Source organism: Primulina tabacum, chromosome 13 (assembly GCF_025594145.1).
Source record: "Primulina tabacum isolate GXHZ01 chromosome 13, ASM2559414v2, whole genome shotgun sequence".
Taxonomy (NCBI): Eukaryota; Viridiplantae; Streptophyta; class Magnoliopsida; order Lamiales; family Gesneriaceae; genus Primulina; species Primulina tabacum.
Window position 1 is genome coordinate 1,832,568 of NC_134562.1, and position 20,227 is coordinate 1,852,794.

General features: G+C 39.4%; 2 protein-coding genes across 3 annotated transcripts; one reads left to right on the top strand and one right to left on the bottom strand.

Moving 5' to 3' along the window:
- Nucleotides 1–205: 205 nt before the first annotated feature.
- LOC142523126 (uncharacterized) lies at nt 206–1,165 on the bottom strand. Its single transcript, XM_075626773.1, has 2 exons — nt 800–1,165; nt 206–703 (listed from the first exon to the last, which is right to left on the bottom strand). The coding sequence occupies exons 1-2, from the start codon at nt 1,163–1,165 to the stop codon at nt 206–208; spliced, it is 864 nt and encodes a 287-aa protein (XP_075482888.1).
- Nucleotides 1,166–8,844: 7,679 nt separating this feature from the next.
- Nucleotides 8,845–19,824, top strand: LOC142523102 (protein TIC 40, chloroplastic-like). 2 transcript variants are annotated; one of them, XM_075626747.1, is made up of 14 exons: nt 8,845–9,152; nt 9,666–9,777; nt 9,957–10,014; nt 10,121–10,138; nt 10,593–10,854; nt 11,099–11,193; nt 11,279–11,339; nt 11,879–11,957; nt 12,356–12,396; nt 12,759–12,804; nt 18,554–18,648; nt 18,742–18,845; nt 19,235–19,282; nt 19,470–19,824. In XM_075626747.1, the coding sequence occupies exons 1-14, from the start codon at nt 8,948–8,950 to the stop codon at nt 19,524–19,526; spliced, it is 1,281 nt and encodes a 426-aa protein (XP_075482862.1). In that variant the 5' UTR covers nt 8,845–8,947; the 3' UTR covers nt 19,527–19,824. The 2 variants fall into 2 exon arrangements, with proteins under 2 accessions (XP_075482862.1, XP_075482863.1); XM_075626748.1 differs by having other exon boundaries at nt 9,003–9,777; nt 11,099–11,195; nt 11,278–11,339.
- The last annotated feature ends 403 nt before the right edge of the window (nt 19,825–20,227 follow it).

Genomic DNA, 20,227 nt, shown 5'->3' on the forward strand with positions numbered 1-20,227 from the left:
CAATATCTTAAAAGCACATCAGTTGCAAAAGATTCCATGAGCAAATTTTCTTTTATTTATTCACAGATGCTCCACCACTATTTGCAAACAAGTTTAACAAAGAATGACTGAAAGTCTATTCCTCCCATCTTTACAGAACTTCTTACAAGTTAATATGACAGATTCAAACCAAGTGGCAATCTAGCCTATTCTGTACCATAATTCCTTACACCCAACTGCATGAACCATATATATCCGATATCCCCACCCAACTATTGGGGTAGTAATACTTCAAGTATTTTCCTTTGATGCACCTCATGTGTGGCTCACCATCCAGACTCGCCAACCAGTATGCATTTCCATCCAACACTTGATGAACTTTAAACGCTCCTTCCCAATTGGGCGGCCATTTATCGAATTCCCTATCTTTAGATCCGAGGGGTAGAATTACCTTCCAAACCACATCTCTCTCCTCGAATATCTTCTTATTCACGCGCTTATTGTAACTTCTAGCCGCCTTGGATTTCTGAAGTATCAAAGCATTATACGTTTGCATTTTCAACTCATCCAAATCCTCTAGTTCCATAATCATTGCTTCCGTGTAGAGCTCTGGTTCTAATTCATTCTGCTTCATCACTCTTAACGAAGGAACCACCACTTCCATAGGCAATACTGCATCATGTCCATAGGTCAAGGTGAAAGGGCTCAAACCAGTAGCACTTCTCTTCGATGTCCGATAAGCCCACAAAGTTTCTGATAATAGCCGGTGTCAATCTCGGGGGCTGTCCTCCATCATTTTTTTTAACATCTTAATCAATACTTGGTTTGAAGGCTCAGCTTGACAATTGGATTGGGGATAATGAGGTGAAGAATTAATCAACTGGATCCCATATTCCTCAGCAAATTCCTTCATGTCCGATCCCATGAACATAGTTCCTTGGTCGGTTGTGATCGATTGCGGGATTCCAAATCTGTGAATAATATGCTCTTTCACAAATACAATAACATCTTTCTGCTCTATTTTTTTCATGTGGAGGGCTTCAACCCATTTGGTGAAGAAATAAGTAGCCACAATTATAAATGAATGCCTTTTAGATGAAGGAAGATAAATTTTGCCTATCAAATCCATGGCCCACCCCTGAAATGGCCACAGCTTTATGACAGCGTGCATTTCATCAGCCGGCATCCTCTGAATATTTCCATATTTTTGGCATTGCTGACACTCTCTCGAATATCTTATACAATCCTTTAGTATCAATGGCCAGTAGTGGCCATGCCTGCGGATTAACCACCTCATTTTCATCCCTGACTGGTGCGCCCCACATATCCTTCATGTATTTGCTGCATTACTCTCATGGCCTCTGGGAAACCCAAACACAGCAACAATAAACCATCGTCCCCTTTCCTATACAGTTCATCTTCCATCAAGACATAATGTAGAATTCTCATCTTCAAACTGTAATGCAACTTTTGCTCAGGATTCCTCAATGCATCCTTTATCTCTTCTCTCCAATCCCCGGCGAGTTCAACATCAATATCAAAGGTATCCACTTGTATTCCTCGCTGGTAAATAGAAGGATGATTTCATTTTTGTACCAACAAAAGTTTGTGGGTGAGCTCGGGTGATATCCTTAAACCAGAAGCAATCTGAGCCAATTCATCAGCTTCCCAGTTGCCTTGTCTTGGCACGTGTTGGAATGTCACATCTTCAAAATCGTCAAGGAGCTGTGAAGCAGCTGTAAAATAAGGGGCTAACGCCAAACTTGAACATGTATATTCCCCGGACATTTGCTTGAGAACCAGTTGGGAATCTCCAATAATCAACACATCTTTAGCGCCCAAATCTCGTAGGATTTCTAAGCCAATCACTAGCGCTTCATATTCAGCCTGATTATTGGTTCATGAAAAGTCCATATTAAATGACAGAGTTGTCTTAACTCCCGTTGGGGAGGTTATCACGACTCCAACCCCTGACGCCCTCTCTGTACTTGAACCATCAAATTTCAAAGTCCAGGATTGATTGACACAAAACACTGGGATATCCACTGATGCACTCCCCGCCACATCGACCATAGGGTGGTCTGCCAGAAAATCAGCAACAGCTTGGCCTTTCATCGATTTTTGGGGGCAATAAATCAAGGTAAACTCGGCCAATGCCAGCGACCATTTGCCAATCCACCCAGTCAAAATAGGCCTGTGAAGCATGTATTTTACAAGATCTGCGTGTGAAATCACATAAACTCTTGAATGGATCAGATGATAATGCCTCAATTTAGTACATGAATAACATAAAGCCAGACACAATTTTTCTATGACGGAGTATCTAACCTCCACCTCTGTAAGTGATCGACTCAAATAATAAATGGCATGCTCATGATTCTCTTGGTTGTTTTGCGCAAAAAGACATCCAATAGAATCTTGAGCGACTGATATATACAGTTTTAGGGGAAAACCACGCCTTGGGGGCATCAAAACATGAGGTTTAGACAAATATTCTTTTATTTTATTGAAAGCTTCTTGGTGACATTTTTCCCATTTAAATTCTTCCGAGTCATTCAACTTTAATAATAAAGAAAATTCTCGAGTTTTACCTGCCAAGTTTGAGATAAATCTTCTTAAATAATTTACCTGACCGAGGAATCTTTGTAGCTCTTTCTTATTCTTCGGTGACATCACTGCCATGATAGCTTTAGCATTATTTTTGTCCACCTCTACTCCCCGCTGGTGAACTAAAAAACTAAGGAAATTCCCAGCTTTTACACCGAAAGCACATTTCAAAGGATTCAACTTCGAATTGTGTTGCCTCATCCTTATAAAACTCTTCCTGAGGTGGCCAAGATGATCTTATGCCTTTTCGATTTAACAACAATGTCGTCAATATATACCTCCAAGCACTGACCGATCATATCATGGAAAATGGCATTCATGGCCTTTGGTAAGTTGCTCCTGCGGTTTTTAAACCAAATGGCATATCAAGCTATTCGAACGTGCCGATTTCCCCAGGAAATCTAAAAGCTGTTTTGGATACATCTTCCTCTGCTATTTTTATTTGATTGTATCCTGAAAATCCGTCCATGAATGAGATCAACTCGTTTTTCGCCAATGCATCGTACTAACATATCGGCCACCGGCATGACATAAATGTCATTCGGGGTGGCACAATTTAAATCCCTGAAATCTATGCAAACTCGAAGCTTCCCATTCTTTTTTCATAACAGGGACTATGTTTGCGAGCCATTCCGTGTATCTTACTGGACGAATGAATTTCTCTTTGAGCAATTTTTTTGATTTCCTCTTTTACCCTTGCTTCAATGGCCTTGGACATCCTTCTAGCCGACTGTTGGTATGGTTTGAAACCATCTTTAATTGGTAGCCGATGTTCCACCAATTTACTGTCTAAACCTGGCATATCTTCATACACCCACTCAAAAATAGCTTTGAATTCCACGAGAAGTTTCACAATTTCTTTCTTCATCTTTTCCTCTAACAAGTCACTAATATAGGTAAGTTTGGGGCATTCCACGGTTCCCAAATTCACTTCTTTCAAAGGATCCTGAGTCTCTGGTTGTCGATCTTCCATCTGTGCTGGAGCTAAGACTATATCTTCCAACTGTAATTCTGTTTCCTCACTGTTATCACATTCATCTTCAAATATTATTTCAATTCCGTCAATGTCCCACAATTCCTGAGATTGTACTTCATTCACCAGATGCTGCAATGTGGCTTTCGATTCGGAAGTTGCAGCCACTTCCATCTCTTCTTTAGTGAACTTAATCATCGAACTTCTCAATAATAGTTTGGACCATGAGTCTAGGAGAGACCATGGTTGTGGATTTGACAATTTTTTCAACTGCTTCTCTCACTTTTTTAGTATCCATGTAGACTGCGCCTTGCTGCCCATTCACCTTGTAGTCACGAATTTTAATAGGATCGAAGGCTCTATCATAATACCTAGCCTCTACTGCGTTTGAATTAGATTGATACGGCTGCGAATCAGCTTGCACCACTTCCACCTCATCCCCTTTCCACATCAACCGTAACTGGTGCATGGATGATGGTACACAATGGTTGGTATGAATCCAATCTCTTCCCAACAGAGCATGGAAGCTAGCACTGGAATTGACCACGAAAAAAGCTGACAACGAGGATCGAGACCCTATAGTAACATTTGCTGGCAACACTCCTAAATTTTTCGTAGATTCCCCAGTAAAAGCCGCCACAGAGACTTCGGTAGGAATTAAGTCTTCTACATTCTTCCCCAACTTCTGAAGGATTCTGTATGGTAAAATATTCACAGCAGATCCATTATCTATCAGTACCCTAGACAATGGCTTTCCATTAACATGTGCTATAATATAGAGTGGCTTGATATGTTTAGTCATCTCATTGGTAGGTCGCGTCATCAACACTCTTTTCTCTTCATCAAAAAGAACACCAACGCAATCATTCGAAATATTGGTTTGAATGGATTCCGTAACACTTTGGTTTCCAGTGGATGAATCTGATTCAAACATTTTTTTGGTTTAAACTCCTCTGGCAACATTAATGAGTCAGTGGCACACTCGAATGAAACGAGAATCTGTCATACCTTGAAAGTAGCCTTCTTAACTAGTTCATTGTCTTCCTCTGATAAAAACTCATCATCTTCCTCCTCATTATCCTCGGTAGCCTTCTTCCCAAATTTTTTCTTCTCTTTGAATGACTTCTCCATCTTAGATCTGAGCTCAACAGCTTTCTCTCTCAACACGCGTCGTTTTTGGGTCCGAGAAAAAGGTTTTGGGAACTTTGGATGTTCTACCTGCTTCCATATACCATCGGGGGTTGCTCTGGGAGGAACAATAAAACGAGGTTTCCTTTCATATTTTTTATCAGAGCTTAGAGGTGATGGCCTCTGTATTATCTTCTGGACCAACTGTGAGTCCCTTTTTCTCTCACCATTCGCCAACTCAGGAAATGAGCTCCTTCTGAGGTACTGGTTCTCTGGCCTTTTGGCCATAGATTCCGTATCATACCTTATATTCCTCCCACTATAATGCACACCGCTCCCTCTGTAATAGCGGTCTTTTTCATAAAAAATTTCTGTTTTCTTCTCCTTAACCTCAAATATCATTTTTCGAGGCACCCAACACCTCTTTAAAGTAAATCTTGGCCTAATGGACCTGTCCTCACCTCCACTTCTTCTCCTCTCATTGATTAAGAAACGCAAGTCAGTACTGCTCATATTCACATTTGCTACCGGGGGAAAATGATCTTCATCCACTCATTGTTTCCCTTTTTCTCGTCATCCACTCATTGTTTCCCTTTTTCTCGGGATCCCTTGTTAATTCTTTCTTGTAAGAGATTTTTGAAAGCCCAACATGCATTAGTATTATGGTTGAAAGAATTGTGATACTTACTGTAATCTCTTCCTCTTATATCCTCCCTGTTGGGTAGCTTATGATCTGGGGGAACGTTAAAAACTTTTCTTTCACCAAGTGATCAAAGATTTCTTCCATCTTTGACGCATCGAAAGTATATGGTGTTTGCACTGGAAGAATGTTTTTTCTTGGAAAGTTCTTCATTCTTGCGTTTCAAGAAAGGGACGGTGCGTGATCTGGAATTTACCACATCTGCCAAAGCAACTTCCTCGACTTCTTGGAAATAAGAGCCTACTGTAGATTTTCTTTTATGACTCTCCTTCCGCAATAATTTTTTGTATTCTGATACTTTGGTAGCAATATCATAAAATCGCGGAATTTCATCCCTTGGAACTTTTTCCTAAGATCAAAGTCAAGCCCTCACTGTGCCATTTTAACATACTCTGATTCAGAAAGGAATACTCGGCATCTACTTCTTACTTTCTTAAATTTACAAATGAAATCATTAGCATATTCCCCTGGCTCTTGGACCACCCTTGACAATTCCGCTATACTAATCTCAGGTACTGTTCGGAAGAGTTGTGTATAAAATTGACGTTCCATATCATGCCAAGTCATAATAGAGTTTCGAGGTAGCATCACATACCACGTGAAAGTAGTACTAGTCAAAGAATTTTGGAACAGACGTAGCTTGTAATTGGAAAAATCCTCCAAATTCACTAATTCCCCACACTGGATTGTAAACCTTGCTACATGTTTCACACTAGATTGACCATATTCTCCAGAATATAAAGTGAAGTCTGGAATGCGGTATCCTCGTGGATAAGGGTTGTCACGATCAATAATATCAGGATACAGTTTGTGAAACTCTGGTCGGTTGATTGACCTCACTCATGGGCCATACAACTCTTGAATAACATCACGTACCGTGTCAAAATCCAACACTGGAGTTTGTCGTAACTGGTGTGGAGGATAGATTGCCCCCGGTGTTATTCCCCGAATTTGGTACTGCATACCCACGGATTCCCCCATCACCATACATCCCTGGATGCAAGTTAGGAGATGTCACAAAGAATATATTACCGGTCATTTGTTTACTGTTACTGCAGTTCGGATATTTCAGCCCCAATTCCTCATCTCTTTTGTGCGGAGGAGTGTACCTTCCTTCACTGGCAGATTCAGGAATCAGTGCTTCTCCCAAGCGGCGATTTTCACCTGCTTGGGGAATCCCCGATCCTTGGCCATGATCCTTAAACAGTTTAGTGTCAGCTTCTTGAAGTTTATCATTTTCTGGTGTAATAATCTTGCCTTTTGCAGAATTTCTCAATTCCCTTACTTCTGCCACAAATTCCATCACGACAATAGTGAGAGCTTTGGTCATTTCTTTAAGATCACTGCAGATATTTCTCTCTATGGTCAACACGAAGTTTGATGAAGCCCCATCGTCACCAGAAACTGCAACTTCTTCCTTTACAGCCTCTTCTTCGAACTGGTGTACGGGTCTTTCAACCGTTCTTCCATCTGCATCAGTTTCTTCTTCCTGTGAACGATGAATTTTCCCATGTGAGGGAGGAATTCCTTCATTCTTCTCAGTAAACTTTGGAGGCATTGTGTCCCACCGGGCGTGCCAATTTGTTTGTCACGAAAATTGCAGGACGTGCCAAGCACGTGAACATGCCAAATATGGAATGATCTGACTTCTTTGTCAAGCGTTGCGAATCTCGATTCGACCGTTAGTTCTAATTCCCTCGGTGTGGCTTGAAAGCGAAAAATATAAACTGAGGAATATAATAAAATTGAAGAGAAAATCCATGAACAACATCAAATTTAATCATGTTGTTATGAACATAAACGACATTTTTTACAAGAAAGTTGGAGGAATATGCCAAAATCTAAAGAAACTAGGTTGCTAGAAATTGGAAAATATGCAGATAAAATATTGAGAGAATTGAAGAAGCTTTGCTGTTGCTTTGTTGGATGATTTTTTTTGCTCTCTTTTTGATTCTTCCTTCCCGTTTTTGTTCAACTCTGCATGTTAGTTTAGGTTGTATTCTATGATCTCTCCACGATCTTCCATGTTGGGTAGTGGCCTTGACTAATCGCATAGTTCTTCTCCTGGGCCAACTTCAATTCTCTTGGGCTTTTATCAGTTGGACTTTTGCTCGTGGGCTTCGAAATGGGCTTCTTGGATTATTTTTTAGGCACAACAGTATTTTTAATATTTTACTAGAAAAGTATTATTATTTAAAATTTTAATTTCAAATATTACTAACTTACGTCATATTTCTCGTTCTCTATATCCAAACGTAATAGGGCAATTTGATGGTTTTCCAACATTTTTGCAGTCTATAAATTTAATAACTTCTCTAAACGAACATACCCTTAAATTTCGAGTCGTGATTAGGGGTGTTCATTAAACGGTTTACACCGACAAAACCGACCGGGCCATAAATTTCCGTTTTTTGGTTCGGTTTAAACGTTTTTTCGGTCGGTTATGGTTTTGATTTTTTCTACTTTCGGTTTTTCGGTTCGGTTATCGGTTTTTGAAAATTTAAAACCGAAAAAAGCGAACCGACCGTTAAAATATAATAAATAATAAAATAATTAATATAAGTAATTTCATTAGGTTTACAATTTTATCGCCTTGCCTTTCTTCTAAACTTTTCACCTTCCACTCCAATCTCTCTCTAGCCGACTCTGCTACAGTGCTACCATATCAAATATCAAAGTTCTTAACTTCTTTGTTGTTTTCTTCTTAAAATACTGAAATACAGGTATAGAGTTTTTTGTTGCATTAATGAATATGTCATAGTTCGAATTAAATGCTCTAGAGTTTCAAACTGATTTCAACTTATATTTTGGGAATACCTGGTGTGAAAGCTTTTTTTTTTGTTTCTCCTTTTTTTTGTGAAGAAAATAATGTTAGAGATGGTGTATTTTGTCTTGTTTGGGGTTTGAAGGCTCGTTTAGCTATGATATTGCTCAACAAATCATTTTTATCAGTTTTGATGCCTCGTGAGACTGCTAGCCTCCTTGTTTTTAATTATTGTTTTACCTTGAATAGTCGCATTCAATCAGCATCAAAATCTTTTGAAGATAACATGTGATAAAAACAGGTTAAAAAAATCAAGGAGATTTGATTGTGGTTTTTTATTATATTTTTTAAAATTTATAACGTACAGCTTTATTTATAACTTAATTTATTACACAAATCATAATAACCGACCGTAATAACCAAACCGTAATACAAAAAAACCAAACCAGACCGAATTAAAATGGTTTGGTTTAGGATTAGGCATTCGAAAAATCGTAAACCGAACCAAAATTTATTACAACCGAATCAAACCGATCGTTGCACCCCTTGTCGTGATTTGTGAATGTATTAATTCTTATAAATTTAACAACTTCTCTAAGCCAACGGTCCCTTAAATTTCGGGTTGTTAATGCATGTTAAACATTGTTAGGGGCTAAAATGTAATTTGGTAAAAACAGGCATTGTTTTTTTTTTGCGCACAGTTAGCTCTGCTGCTCTTGTTTCATTTCATCCCTTTTATTGTTAACCCTTAGTTAATCATCTTCCGGGTTGTTTTGAGGTGTAATTTCACTTGGAAATGGAAAATATTGGCCTCGTTTTGTCTCCCAAAGTTGTACTGGGTCTCCCTTCAGACCACCCGAACTCAATTATTTCCAGTAAACCCTTCGTTGGTATACTAAATTTACTTGGGAGAACTGGAAAAAATGGCAGATGCGGAAAGCCCAGTTCCTCCTTTTCAGCTCTTGCTTTGTTTCAGGACCCCAAAACCACCAAAACTATAGGTACTCTCCATTTAGTGTCCCATCGCCAAGCGGTTTGTACATGGGTATATTTATGTGTTTTTTATGAAGATGCAATGAAATCTTTACCATGAACTCTGGCAGATGCGATTGTTGCTTGTGTTTAGTTTTTTTTATTTTTGGATACTTGATTGGGTGTCCATTAAAGATTAAACCTTTACCGTGCACACTTATATTTGTATCTATTTCAGTTGTTTTTATGGATGATTTCCCATACTTTGTTCGAGATTATGCACATTTTGTTGTAGAGGGGATTTCTGTGTTGAGATTCCTTTTATTTTTGTTTCATTGTGTTACATAAAGAAAGACCGGTGCACATTGAAATTGTCATAGAACTCTGATCATTATATAGTTGAGAACCATGCCATGTTTGTTTCTAGATCAGTAACTAGTTTTAGCATGGGATATAATTGTGGCATCTGTACTGGTGGTCTGCTGTCATGGTCTCTTTCTGGTTCTTTTGCTACTTATCGTTCTATTATAACCTCCATGAAGTACCGGAGAGAGTTGCAAGGGACTGTTTTGCAGGCATATCGTCATCAAATAGACAAGAGACAACATCAGTTGGCGTAAATCCACAGCTTTCAGCACCACCTCCTCCTTCTGTGTAATAATCTGTAGCTGTTTTCATTTATTGGCAAGTTTCATTACAGAAGAGACTATGTACAAGATGTTTTTTTTCATAATATGGTGTCTAACCTTTTCTTCCCATACCCTCCACCCCCACCCTTTCCCCTTTTTCTCCCTTGCTGTACCTTCAATCTTCTGCATCACACGCTCAAATAGGGGGTCACCACTGTTCTGGATTGGAGTTGGTGTTGGTCTCTCAGCACTTTTTTCATGGGTAAGTACTGTGATACCGCTTGCTAGTTTGTCTCAGATTCTTTGTCTACCTTTTGGCTTTAAATTGAATTCTTAAGCTATCCTTCTTACTTTGTATTTTATTTCAGGTGGCTGGAAGAACAAAGGTGAGCAACTTCTTCCACGTTCCTATTTTGCTACTGTTTTTTGGCTATCTTACAGCTTAGAAAAAGAAAGTTTAGAAAAAGGAGATAGTATCTTATGTCTGGTATGGATTAAAAGTTGACAATGCATTATTCCTATTATATCAATAGTAATAGTTGGCTACATAGCAGGACATGATCTATCTTCACTTTTCTGTTAGCAGATTCAGTAGTGGTTAGTAATTGTTTAATTTTCATGTCAGCATTATTTTTTGCTGTTATCAAGTCATTTATGAGCTAAGAGATGGTTTGGCAGTTTCGCATTGACTTCTGAAGTGGCTGTATCATTTTAGTTTTTATTAACAATATTTGGGGAAATAAACTTGGTGTGCCATCGGAGGAATTGTTAAACTATGTTGGTTTGTCATGAATCATATTTCACGTTCTTGGTTTTTATCTGTTCCATCTCATGTTACAGAAATATGCAATGGAACAAGCTTTAAAAACATGGACCCAACAGATGAACACGCAGAATAATCCATATGGTAATGCTGCCTTTTCTCCTGGTTTGTCCTTCCCGTTTCCGCTGCCCACAATCCCGACACCAGATTCATCTAGAACTTCAACTCCTGTGGTATCTCAAGCTTTTACTGTTGATGTACCTGTTAAAAAAGTTGAGGATCCTCCATCCGTATCTGTGGATCATAGCGTAGAAACCGAGAAGGGACCAAAGAAATATGGTATTTCAGCTTCCCTTATAGTATCTTATACGTGGCATGTGTCTCTCTTATGCAGAAATGATAACAGGATGAAATATAAGTTTTTATATTCATGCTTTGACATATCCTTTTTCACTATCGATTTAATGTTAGTTGATATTTCTGGCTTCAACATGATCCCCATCACCCTGTTGCTACATGGATTAAGCCAGTTCTTTTTACGGTTTTCCAAACTCTTTAGGTATGAATCACATTTTTGTTGCAGCTTTTGTAGATGTTACACCTGAAGAAACAGTTCAGAAGAATGCTTTTGTGGGCTACAAAGAATCGACCCAGACATATTCACAGCCTTCAGAGCCTGTGAGTTGAAATGTCGTTTGCGTCTGAGCTAATAATTTATAATGATAATAGAATTATTTTCTTTTTGTTTGATCATCTCCAAAAGGTTTATCAAAATGGTTTGGCTACAAAGTTTGAAACAGGAACTCAGGAAGGTTTCTCTACCGGTAAATTGCCATTGTTTTTCTCCATTGTAGTACGATGTCATATTTGCAACTATGTACCTAGCTGTTAAAACATGGATTGATTTATCAAAAGAAAAAAATTCTGGTTTGGTATATTTGACCACTGCTCCATGTGGATTCCAATTCATTGCTAAGTTTTCATATGCCTATTTTTTTAATTGTTTAAGTTTAGGCTATTTTTAATAACCACCTTTATTTCGGAGGTATAACCATGGGTTTCAGGTTTCTATGCCAATGGATTTTTTGCAACTGAAATTAAGGTGTATTCGTTCTTATGAATTCTTCCCGTCCCTCAATGGAGTTGAAAGTACAAGAGGTTTTCTGTGTGTTAAATTGCCAATTGTTACAGAACAGCCTTTGGGAATTCTTACATGTTGATGACCCCTAAGACTGCATTCTTGCGAAATTGAAGATGTTGTCCTTACGGTTGCATTTAGCGTCGTATGAGGAATCTATTACCAAGTGAATGAATTCTTCTCCTGTGAAATAGCCCAATAAATCTTTTACTCTTTTATGAACAGGTAAAGCAAACCCTCTCTTGTCCGTGGATGCTTTGGAGAAAATGATGGAAGATCCAACAGTGCAAAAAATGGTTTATCCGTAAGATGGTCTTTTGCCTCGTATTTCATTCTCGTATAATTTTCAGCTTATTATGTTAAGTGTTGTTCTGTAATTTGAATATTCCTTGTGTAGGTTAATGAGTATCATCGTCGATCTTCTATATCTTTTAGTATGCTTCTCATGGTTTTTAAATTTTCTCGTTGATGGTCTGTTAGGTGAATATTTGGCTCCTAAATAAGAATTATGTTTTTATCAGTTTGTCATTCTTGAACCTCCATTTTATTAAAATAATTCAAAAAGTTTATAAGCTATGATGTTTATATCTTTGTTCTTCAGGGTTTTCCAACATATTTTTCACAATCATTATAGTGTCACTTATTTTGTGCTTATTACTAGTAAGAGAAAAGGGACCTGCTGTTCATTTTAATATTTTGCAGTTATTTACCAGAGGAGATGAGGAATCCTTCTACCTTTAAATGTGAGTTTATCTATAAGACATTGAGTTTTAATTTATTAGGTTGATTCTCTGAAAATTACTTGTCGGTTTTGTTTTTACTTTGTCCTAATTTAGATTGGATATTGATTTGTCAAATGCAACTCAACGGGATCTTGATAAATTTAAGTTTATTTCCTTTCTTTCTTCTTTTTTTGTGTACTCTTACTTATGCTTTTGAGTCTTTGACTGTAAAATGTGATGAAACCCAATTTCCATTGATTTCACTTACCTATTTTCAATTTTCATATACTAAATCTGACGTATCGACGAGATCTATTATGGCTTGATCTATTCCTAAAGTCTGTCATGTTAACATTCAAATGCAATTGCATGCTATACTACAGGGATGCTACAAAATCCACAGTACCGTCAGCAACTTCAAGATATGCTGTAAGTATATTTTACAAATGTCATCTCTTTGCGATTTCCAGCTAAATCATGCTTTTATATAATTTTTATCAAAGCTGTATCATGTCTTGCCCCTGGATTTCCCGTTTAGAAGGCTTTTTTGATCTTTTAATTCTCACCATGAAATGAAAATGCTCATGTTTCTTTTGTGGCTGCACTGTACTTCCAAGAACAATGTATTCCAGGGTTTGAATTAAAGAATGTTGTTTCAGGACTCTTTTTGTTTATTTTCTTCATCTCGATAAATGTTACATCACTCAGCCATCTTTCTGTTGGCCTGTTGATCACACATACTTTTGATTATGGAGTTGTGTTATGAGCACGGGTAAAGGATCGAGTTATGGGTCGGTGAAGAGGTTGATCGTTTAACTCTGAGATTTGTTTGTGGCTTTTTCTACCTTGTCTACCTATTCTTTTGGATGTTCGAGGCTCGTTTGAGAGAACCTCGCGATCTCAATATTAGCTATATATTTTTGAGAAAAGCTGAATGTTTATTTCTTTCATCAGCAACCCTTTAAATACAAGATAAGCATTAAATTGGCATCCAAGAAATATGCCCATTATTCCCCTATCTAAGCTCGAGATTCTAGCACTTATTAAAGGAAAGTAAATAAAAATCCAATCAATCTCATCCCTTATTTTCTAAACTTTCCATGAGTAAACCTTTGATATAGCACATCCTGGATTGTTGCTGCTCGATTCTTGTTTGAGTTGGGCTTGGCCCCATGGATTGAGTCCTTGACATCTGCTCCCCCTTGGAAATCGTGGTTGTCCTCAAACACGAAAGAGGGAAAGCGAGTTGTGAGCATGGCAGCGTCTTCCCAAGAAGCTTCTGCAGGTGACAGGCCCTCCCAATGCACTAAGACTTCAGATTTGCCTTGGTTCATGCGTTTGTCCAGTACTGCCATTGGTGAAGGATGAAATGCTTCCAAGGGTGGGGGAGGAAGTACTGGGTTGGAGAAGGAACCTCCTTTAAACTTCTTTAAGGATGAGACATGAAAAATTGGGTGGGTCCTCGAGTTCTCTGGAAGGTGTAGCTTGTAAGCCACTTGACCTACTTTGGCCAACACCTTAAATGGACCGTAGTAGCGAGGGGAAAGTTTTGCATTGCCTCTGGATGCTAAGCTTTGCTGTCGATAGGTTGGAAGCTTGAGAAGTACCAAATCCCCTTCCTTGAACTCCACTTCCCTGTGTTTCTTGTCATAATGTAGCTTCATAACATTCTGAGCTTGTAGCAAGCGATCACGAGCTTGGCGTAACAGTTGGTCACGCTGTTGCAATGCGTGATCCACGGCCTCCAGACGTGCCTGGCCGGGGAGATAAGACAGAAGGCTTGGTGGTTGGCGACCATAAACGATCTCAAAAGGGGTGGCCTTAAGAGCTGTGTGAAAGCTTGTGTTATAGCAAAATTCAGCCCAAGTTAGCCATTCAAACCATTTCTTCGGTTGATCACTCGTAAAGCACCTCAAATACATTTCTAGGATGCGATTTATTGCCTCGGTTTGTCCGTCGGATTGGGGATGATAAGCTGAGCTGAAACACAATTTGGTGCCACTCAGATGAAAGAGTTCCTGCCAAAAAGAGCTTGTGAAAGTTACGTCTCGATCGCTTACTATTGTTTCGGGTAGCCCATGTAACTTGAAGATGTTGTCGAAAAAGATTTTGGCGACTGAAACTGCGGTGTAAGGATGGGCTAAGCCAATGAAGTGAGCATATTTAGAAAAGCGATCGACAACCACGAAAATTACAGTCTTCCCTTGTGAGGTAGGCAACCCTTCGATGAAATCCATTGAGATGTCGGCCCAAATGTGGTAAGGGATGGGCAGAGGTTGTAGGAGTCCAGCTGGCTTCATTGCTTCCGTTTTGTTGTGTTGTCATGTGGAACAATTGGACACTACTGCTTGGACTTGACGTTTCATCCCTGGCCAATAAAAATCTCGTCCTATGCGGTGGAGAGTGCGCTGGTAGCCTTCATGACAGCCTTCATGTACCATTGCAATAATAAGAGCAGTTAATGGTGATTGTGGAGGAAGGTAGATTTTGGATTTAAACCATAAAATGTCGTTTTTAACTTCCCATGGTCCGAAAGCCTCTCCATTATGAACCTCTCGAATTATGCGTTGTACTTCTGGTTTATTAGAGTGTGCTTCTCTGATGGCTGCCAGAAAATCCCACTGTGGTTTCGAAATGGCCATCAAACAGCCTTCCTCCTCGTCTAGGCGTGAAAGTGCGTCCGTCACGACATTTGATTTTCCTGCTCGATATTCTACCTTAAAGTCATGACCCATTAATTTGCTTATCCCTTGTTGTTGTGGAGAGGTTGAAATACGTTGTTCGAGCAAAAATTTGAGACTATAATGATCCGTACGAACGATGAAGGAGTTTCCCCAAAAGTAAGAGTGCCAGTGACGCACGGCTTTGATGAGTCCAATGAGTTCCTTTTCATAGGTGGGTAGTTTCCTATGGCGGAGGGCGAGTGCGCTGCTGAAGAATGCAATGGGGCGCCCTTGCTGTTGAAGTACAGCCCCTATTCCTGTTTCTGATGCATCACACTCCACGATGATAGGTATGGAAAAATCGGGAAGAGCAAGGACGGGTGTAGAACTGAGCACTTTCTTCAATGTTTCAAAGGCATGCAGGCTATCAGCTGTCCACCAAAAGCCTTGTTTGCGCAGCATATTGGTTAAGGGGGCAGAAATAACTCCATAGTTTTGCACAAATTTGCGGTAGTACCCTGTTAGTCCGAGGAAGCCCCGGAGTGCCTTTAGAGTCATGGGTTGTGGCCAGTGTTGAATGGCTGTTATTTTATTTTCATCCACTCTCACCCCCTTCCGTGAAACCACATGTCCTAAGTAAGCAACTTGTCTTTGAGCAAAGTAACATTTGGATTTCTTAAGGAATAAGTGCTGTTGTTGCAGGATTGTGAAGACAGTACGAAGATGGCAAATGTGATCTTCCCAGGTTGCGCTGTAAACGAGGATGTCATCAAAGAAAACCAAAACAAATTCCGTAAAATGCCGCCGAAAATTGAATTCATTAAAGCTTGAAAAGTAGAAGGCGCATTAGTGAGGCCAAAAGGCATCACCATAAACTCAAAGTGGCCGTGGTGGGTGCGAAAGGCCGTCATGTGGATGCTACCGGGGTCCATCAAAATTTGATGGTAGCCGGATCGCAAGTCTAATTTCGAAAAATATTCAGCGCCGTGTAATTCCTCCAATAATTCGTCGATCACCGGAATGGGGAACTTGTCCTTTACTGTTTTTGCATTCAAGGCACGATAGTCGATACAAAAGCGCCAAGTGTCATCTGATTTTTTGACTAACAATACTGGTGAGGAGAAAGGGGATGAGCTGGGTCTAATAATCCCTCTTTGTAGCATCTCATCACATTGCTTCTCAATTTCATCTTTCTGCATATGAGGGTATCAATAAGGTCTAACAACAATGGGGTTGGTACCTTGTTCCAGTAGGATTTTATGGCTGAATCCTCTTGAGGGTGGGAGTCCTTGGGGTTCCTCGAACAGGCTGTTGTAGGTTTCCAGAAGGTGTTGTAGCTGGGTAAGGGGTGCCTCCTCTAGTATAGTTGCCGAGAGATTTCGGTGTGACGGAATGTAGGATGAGTCTCCGTGCCACGTAACCAGCATGCCTTCTCTTACAAACTGCATCTGCATTTTTTCAAAATCCCACGTGATACTTCCTAAAGAGCGGAGCCAATTTACTCCCATGACAACGCCAAATTCTCCTAGTGTGAGGACGTAAAAATCAACATGGAAGATATGATTTTCCAGTTGAATCTGAACAGCCGAACACATCCCTGAACATGGTAGACTCTTCCCATTTGCGACCTTCACAGATATGTCTCCTCGTTGCGATATTTCAAGGTTCAATTGTGAGACCAAATTGGAGTCTAAGAAACAGTGCGTGCTGCCGGAATCAATAAGGACACGGAGAGGTATCGAATGGATGTACCCTATTATTTGCATAGTCTGGGCGTTACTAATTCCCGTGATGGCGTGAAGTGAGATGCCTGGATCATCTGGATTAATCGTGTCAACTTCATCTTCTGGGTCGCTGTTCTCGACCACTTCTAGACGAAATAACCGTTTGCAACGATGTCCTGGAACGAACAGTTCATCACAGTTAAAGCACAACCCTCTTGAGCGTCGTTCCTCCATCTCTGATCTGCTCAATTGCCTCGTGATCGATGGTCGTGTGTTTGTTGGGATGGTACGTCTTTTTGGATAATTGGGTTCTTGTCGTAGGCTTCCCGTGCGTCTTTCGTACAAACGGGCCAGGCCCATAGCAGTTGTTAAATCTTTTGGGTGGTGAATGTCTACCTCAATCGCGATGTGTTCTTGTAGGCCGCTAATGAAAATTTCCCCTTCTTGCTCGCTTGTGAAGGAGGAAGCTCGTGCAGAAAGTTGTTCAAATTGACGTTGGTATTCTCCCACCGTGCCTATTTGTCGCAATTTCGATAGTTCTCCCAGTTTGTTGGTGCGAATCGGTGGTCCGAACCTCACGTGGCTGTACTGTGCGAAAAACTCCCATGTAAGATCGGGTCGATCTCGCTCAAGTTTTAAGAACCACAGTTGAGCGTCTCCTTCAAGATGAAAAGACGCGAGCCCCACACGCTGATCTTCGGGTGTGCGTTGATGGCGGAAAAAATGTTCACATCGGCTTATCCAACTAATGGGGTCGGTTGACCCATCATATGTCGGGAAATCCATCCTGGAATATTTGGGAATGAATTGATTCGAGTTCCCCAACTCATTGGCTTTGCGCTGATCTCTTGTCTGTGAATCAGATGCTCCGCTGCTATCCTCACTGTCCTTGCTGGTTTTTGACACTTGAGCAGCCAATTCTTCAAGCCTTTTGTGTAGATTTTGCTGGTTGCGTTCTTGTTCATCTTGTCTGCGTGCTTGGTCTTCTCTTTCGGATTTGAATAGGTTGAAGAGGGTCGTAAGTTGCTGTTGGATTGCCTGCAAATCGCCCATAACTACTGGCTCTGATACCAACTTGTTATGAGCACGGGTTAAGGATCGAGTTATGGGTCGGTGAAGAGGTTGATCGTTTAACTCTGAGATTTGTTTGTGGCTCTTTCTACCTTGTCTACCTATTTTTTTGGATGTTCGAGGCTCGTTTGAGAGAACCTCGCGATCTCAATATTAGCTATTTATTTTTGAGAAAAGCTGAATGTTTATTTCTTTCATCAGCAACCCTTTAAATACAAGATAAGCATTAAATTGACATCCAAGAAATATGCCCATTATTCCCCAATCTAAGCACGAGATTCTAGCACTTATTAAAGGAAAGTAAATAAAAATCCAATCAATCTCATCCCTTATTTTCTAAACTTTCCATGAGAAAACCTTTGATATAGCACATCCTTGATTTTTGCTGCTCGATTCTTGTTTGAGTTGGGCTGGGCCCCATGGATTGAGTCCTTGACAAGTTGTCTATGAGATGCTGTGCGCATTGTCAAAAAAATTCAGTTTGCTATTTAGATTTGGTCTTATCCTTGCTATGTTGACTTCTTACTTATTTCCTATCGAAACTAGAACATAAATGTATACTTGCTCAGAAAAAAAGAGTATAAAAGTATACAATTAGTTGGTTGAATTGTTTATCTGGTGCAAATAGCCATGGTCGAAACCCACTGCATTAGTGATTTAAATTTCAATGAAACTTTTATTTCATTAAAAATTTATTTCTTTTTCCTACAAAATTCCAAGTTCTAACATGGGCGGAAGCCCTGAATGGGACAAACGCATGATGGAGAACTTGAAAAACTTCGACCTTAGCAGTCCTGAGGTCAAGCAGCAGTTTGGTGAGTGCGATTTGCAACAAAACTTTATTTGGAGTTTAATGAAATTAAAATGTTAGTGTTTGTCTTATCGCAGTCTTCTGTAATTGAGTGCAGATCAGATAGGCCTTACTCCTGAAGAAGTCATTTCTAAAATTATGGCCAATCCTGATGTTGCGATGGCATTTCAAAATCCAAGAGTTCAGGCAGCAATCATGGAAGTAAGCATCTTCTTTTCCTTCTGCACAATTGAGTGCATTCTGCTAGACATATAGTTGTAACTAATGGTGCAGCAGCAAGTGCTTATTCACTCACAGCTTCATTTACATGAATTGCAAGTTGAAACTGTTTTCGGAAGAGTGTTGTTGGAGACAGTATCACCCTTACAGTTATGTAAGATTGTCTATGTGGCACGATATTCCTTACGAGGCACTTGTGCTGCTGAATGCTTTAAAAAATTTGAGAGTCACCGCTACAATCATCTATAGCTTGTAATACAACTACAAGCACTGAATTCTATGTATTCCATTGTTCTCTCTTATTTTTTCTGTTAATATTCTCGCTTTGCATTCAAATGTTCATGCACACCCTACTTGATTGTTTTTTGCAGTGTTCCCAGAATCCTTTGAGTATAGCCAAGTACCAAAACGACAAAGAGGTAATGAAACAGACCATTACAACCTTGGCATTGCTTTTGTTTGCATAAAAACGTACCTATCCATTCGTCTCGAAATTATCTATCATGATGTGGCTCCATGACGAGCCTTACTTAGTTCTTCCTACCGCTGCATTTGGGTTTTCAACCTTGAAGCTAGTTTGTAATTATGTCATCCTTTATGACTCAGGTTATGGATGTTTTCAATAAAATATCAGAACTCTTCCCTGGGGCATCAGGTATGTAATTTTCATGTAGCAGCAAGTAAAGTCGGGTATAGGCACTCTCGTCGCCCCTGGACAACAGAGTTACCATAACTTCCAATCTTTGACGCCCACAAATACCAAGACTGTATTGGCATCTCCCTCCCGGTCGAAAAGATATATATGGCAGCAAATCCACAATCGTGTTTATGCCGGATACTCTCCCATGGTTTCTCACAAGCCGTTGTTGTGTCTGATGTAAATATTTTGTGGGATGATCGTTTGAGGTTTTAAAGTTGGTCTTTGGAGTTATAATCCATAATCCTTCGACACAAAAACTAAGTTTTATTTTTCCCCTGCAAAATGATGCTTCTTCTAGTCTAAAGGTATATTCTCTTAGTTGGATGGGAAATTTGTTTAGTTATAATTATAATTTATACATACATTATTTATTTAACATAAATCAATCAAAACATTACATATAAAATTACAATATTATTTTTATTATAAAAATTTTATTTACATTCATTAATTATCAAGGGAAAAAATTATAATTTATCATTTTAACTTCAATTTAATCGGTCAAAATAAACATATTATTATTTATTTATTACTATTTCATATCCGTCTCGAACATCTTAATAATCATAGAATTTTTATCTTGTTCAATTTAATTCCTTCAAGTAAGCTGACCCTTAGAATGTTAATGAGCAGAAGATGCCTAATTGTTATGGACTTGTCTCTT